Source organism: Dipodomys ordii, unplaced genomic scaffold (assembly GCF_000151885.1).
Source record: "Dipodomys ordii isolate 6190 unplaced genomic scaffold, Dord_2.0 Scaffold133, whole genome shotgun sequence".
NCBI classification, from domain to species: domain Eukaryota; kingdom Metazoa; phylum Chordata; class Mammalia; order Rodentia; family Heteromyidae; genus Dipodomys; species Dipodomys ordii.
The window spans coordinates 4042173-4046775 of NW_012267349.1; the positions used below are offsets into that span (position 1 = coordinate 4042173).

Genomic DNA, 4603 nt, shown 5'->3' on the forward strand with positions numbered 1-4603 from the left:
ATACAAGGGAACAGAACAGGGAGATGGACTTATTGCATACTTTCCTTCTTTACACACAGAGAGCCTTCTGAAAGTCTTTCTAAATTTCCCTGAGCTAGATGGAAGTGGTTAAAGTTTTGTTCTTGTTACCTGGCTTGAAGTATCAGCTGTGCTACTTAGCATGTAACTTTGACCAAATGACTTAGTTGTTCTGTGCACCAAGTTCCTCTTCTATAACAAGTCAAGTGATATCAAAATGGCAGTTTTGAGAAATATTAAGTAAAATTTTACAGTGAAAATATGTGATATATGATGTCATAAAACAGATCTATGATTGTCTTCCAAACATGTTTATTATTACTGACAGCCAAAGAGAGATGAACAGAAAACAAAACTACACATGCACATTTATCATGTATTTTTTTATTAACAACTTAATACAAACAAGATTGTACATTGTAGGTGCTGAAATGAACCCACACTTGAAAACTAAAAACCCAGCATTTCTATACCTCAGGCTTTGGTTGTAAGTGCTACCTTCTATAGCAAAATCACATCGTGTAACCAAACAATTTAAGGATGGGGCTGGGGGGGGGGAGGGAGATGTCCTAATGGAATGGAGAGATCATTTATGCACAAACAGCTGAAGGTCATTTCTAGTTTCACAGGGTTTACTACACATGCTGGAATGTTCAGTTCCCTCTTCTACAGTCCTACAACCAGACACACAGCAACTAAGAACTTGGCCACAGGTCCTGCCTAGACACTTATTAACATGAAACAAAAAATATTTATATAAATAAGTCAATTAAACCTTACAAACACTAAAGGAACACAAGACAAAATCCAACAGTCAATAAAAACTGTACAGTATCAGTCAGTCTTTTATAGCTGAAAAAAATGTGTAACAAAAAAAAGTTCTTTTCTGTATAAACCACAAGTCTTTTACATCAACGTTAGCTGGAATGAAAGCTTGAAGACTCAGACTCGGTGGAAACAGAAGAATGTCCTCCCCGCTTTCCTTTGGAAAGGATCTTGAGGCTGGACCCTCTGCTCACAGAGGTAAGTGCATGCTGGGCAGAGGTTTTAAATTTGGCTCCCAGGAAGGCATAGAGGATGGGATTCAGGCAGCAGTGGAAAAAGGCCAGGGCCTCAGTGATGGAGATCCACTTGTGCACCGTATTCTCGAAGTCACATCCTTGTTTGATGATTTCCAGGAGGATGAATGAATCTATGCTGATTCCAATGTAATAGGGCAGCCAGCAGGCAAAGAAAGCCAGGATGAGAATGACTGTGGTCTTGAGGGCTTTGCGCTTCTGGTGACCCTTGGAGTGCGACAGTTTGGAGATGATAATGCAATAGCAGGACAGGATGACGATACCTGGCAGGATAAGGCCAACCATGATGTGCTGAAACTGGAATACAACTACCCACAGGTCATTGGGGTAGAAGCGGTCACAGATATACCTCCCCTCAGCTTTCTTCACCTCAGAAAAAATGAAATCAGGAATAGTCAGCAGGATAGCAGGGATCCACACGCCAACATAAACAGCCTTTTCAGCCAGCAGCTTCCTTGGCCTCTGACTGTTGGTGGCATGGACAATGGCCAGGTACCGGTCTAGACTGATGAATGCCAAAATGAGGACACTGCTGTAGAGATTGACAGTGTAGATGACATGGACTGCCTTGCACAGGAAGTTCCCAAAGTACCAGTTTGCCACAGCATCAACTGCCCAGAATGGAAGGGTGATGACAAAGAGGAGGTCAGCCACTGATAGATGCAACCTGTACTTGTCAGTCATGCTTCTCAATTTCTTCTGGTAACCCATGACCAGGATCACCAATCCATTGCCTACTATGCCAGTCAAGAAGATGATGGAGTAGATGATGGGCAGGAAGATCCGGTTGAAATGGGTACTTTCTTCCCGGAAGCAAGGTTCCTTTATGGAGTCATAATCCCCTGAGCCCAATTCCTCTGAGTAATTATCCGAAGTGTAAATCTGTAAAACAGACAAGGACATGCAGGATGACTCTCAAGATCAGCAGGCATTATCCAAGTTTTAAAGGATGTTTCTGGAACTTAAAACCAAGCAACACACACACACACAAACACACACTTCTTTTTAAACACAATTCAGACCAGCCTCCTTCAGGAAATTCTGCAGCGGTGGGTAAAGAGCCCAAGAGATTTGTTATAGAATCCAACAACCAGCCTCCCCGTTTCCTTTGCCATCATTTCATTAGATCCCTCTTTAGTGGAACCAATTACAAGATTCTTTGTTTAGAACAAAAGGGCGCTGAATCCTGAGGGTTTCAAAGTCACATCTTGGCTAACTGTTCAGCCCCGCCCACGACAGGAAAGAAAGAGAAGAAAAACCTTGGGAGGAAAAAAAAAGAAAAGCTACACACACAAAGAGGCCACTCCCAGACCCAGGGAATGGGGGCGACAGGGAAGAAGGGGGGGGGAGTCCAGTGTTTTGAGGAGGTGGGATTAGCTTTTTGTATGAAGATTAAGCCAAGCAGGGTGGTGGGAGAGGGGAGGGAAGGAGGAAGGGATCTCAAAGACTCATTCTCCCAAAGCACACACATTGTTTTCTTTTTTTCCCACGCTGGTCAAAACACAAGGCTTTCCACGTTTCAAGCAACACGTAGTGGGGCCGGAAAAAGGGGCGTAAAGCCTAAAGCTTTGGGGGCTTGAGCTATGCGGATGGACTTTCAGAAATGGGCAGAGGCATTCTATGCCAGCCGGCACTCCTCCGGGGGGGGGGGGGAAACGGGGGCTGTTCGGGTATTTGGTCACTTGGCGCGTCTGGGGCGTGCAGACAGCAGCATTTTCCTGGGTGGGGAAGGTCACGGGGTGTGCAGCCGTACACATCTCACCCCCAAGTTTCATTTCCTCACTGTCCCGAGTCTCTTCCCACCCATCTCGTGAATGGGGTCTGAGGTGGGCGATGGGAGTCCTCCGAGCAAGAGCACGCGGGGACCAGCGTCATCCAGTTCCCGGCTGGCGCTGCTGCCCACCACACCCACGTCCACCGCCCGCCGGCAGCAGCTCCAGGGGTTCCGCCGGGCTGCGCGCCAGGCTCGTCCCGCAGCGTGCAGTAGAGAGATTGGGCGGCTCCGCCGTGAGCGCCTTTGAATTGCGCGCCGCGGGAGGAAACGAAAAGCCTCCCAAGCGAGGGGGTTTCAAAAGGCTTCAGGAAACCACCGACGGTTAAATGCTGCCACTGGGCTCCCAGGGCCAAACGGCCTCCCTCCGTGCACCTGCTCGCCTTGGCCTCCGGGCTCCGCAACCCAAGTTGCCGTTGCAACACGCCGCTCCCCCCGCCCCCAGATGCCGCCGCCGCGCGCACCTCGGGGCTAGCGGCTGCGTGGTCCCGGCGGATACCCCCTCTCTCTCGGCAGAGATCACCCAACTCCCAGAAGAACTTCCACGCCCGCTTGGGGCCCCAGAGCAGTGACGCGCTTCGGGTGCCCACGAGCGCTTCCCACACAATCCCGAGGTGCGCAGGCTGCTCTGGGTCCTCTCCCAGCTGTTGCTACGGTTCGGACCTCTCGAGCCAACGAGGCGGGGGTCCCGGTTCCTTCGCCTTTCCCGCTCTCTACCCACGGTGGCCCCAGGACTGGCACAAAACGCCAGCCGCAGAGTTTAACAAACGCGCGCCCTACACCAAGAGCATTCCCCCAGGCGCCTGTGCCCGAAGTGAACCCCGGACGATGTCTCTGGGAATGTAGCCGAGAAGGCGCCGCTGACCTTAGCCTCTAATAAAATGCAACTTGCTCTAGAAGCCCCCGCGCCCCCGAAGAAACCGCCGGAGTGAGTCCCGGGGCGGTGCGCACGCCTTTTCTGCACTGGTGCGCAGAACGGGATGTTTGCAAACAGGGTGCGAGCCGGCGCGCGCGCGCGCCGCGGGACTCCAGGGGGAGACGCACGCAGCCGCGCGGATGCTCCAGCCAAACCTTACCCCTTCTACTTACAGAGGGGGCCGGGAGAGGGGGGATTCTAATCCCCCCTTCCTCCCCCCTCCACATAGGTATGGTCACAAAAAGGTTTTTTTTTTCCCTTCTTGTCCCTTTTCTCGGTGGCACGGGCACCTCCTCTATGCTGGTCGCTCCGAGACGGGCTGCATGTAAAGTTCACGCGTTTGGACATATAGGACAAAGCAGGCTGAAACTGGACTTACACTGATGGCTTCCATAGTAACCGCTTGCCGCCCGCCGCGGTGGCTACTGGAGCACCCGAGTCCTCAGGATCACTTTACTACCTGCAGCAGCAGCCAACAAATCTAAGTTTCTGGCCGAGGCGGGACTTTTTATAAAAACACGCTCTCGTGGCTGCGCATGCGCAGCTCGGGCGGGGCGGGGAGGTGCAAGACGGGTTGGCGGCGAGGGGCGGGCAGGCGGCGGGAGAGTACTAGGGCGCGGGAGGGAGTGGAGAGGGCAGGGAGGAGGGGGGGGAAGGATACTGGGGGTTGGATGGAGGGGGGGCGCGGCCAGAGAAGCCTGGGAACGGCTGCTTGCTTGTTCCCCCCGTGGTCACGTCGTGGATCTAGAATCGGGAAAGACGTTCCCCGAGATGTTCCCGAACTCGGGGAACGCGGGATGTGCGGGGCGGGGTGGGGGG

At 52.1% G+C, this 4603-nt stretch overlaps 1 protein-coding gene across 1 annotated transcript; it reads right to left on the minus strand.

Annotated features, from left to right (window-relative positions):
• Positions 1 to 386: 386 nt before the first annotated feature.
• On the minus strand, positions 387 to 4268 carry Cxcr4 (chemokine (C-X-C motif) receptor 4). Its single transcript, XM_013030830.1, has 2 exons — positions 4164 to 4268; positions 387 to 1979 (listed from the first exon to the last, which is right to left on the minus strand). The coding sequence occupies exons 1-2, from the start codon at positions 4176 to 4178 to the stop codon at positions 936 to 938; spliced, it is 1059 nt and encodes a 352-aa protein (XP_012886284.1). The 5' UTR covers positions 4179 to 4268; the 3' UTR covers positions 387 to 935.
• Between the last annotated feature and the right edge of the window lie 335 nt (positions 4269 to 4603).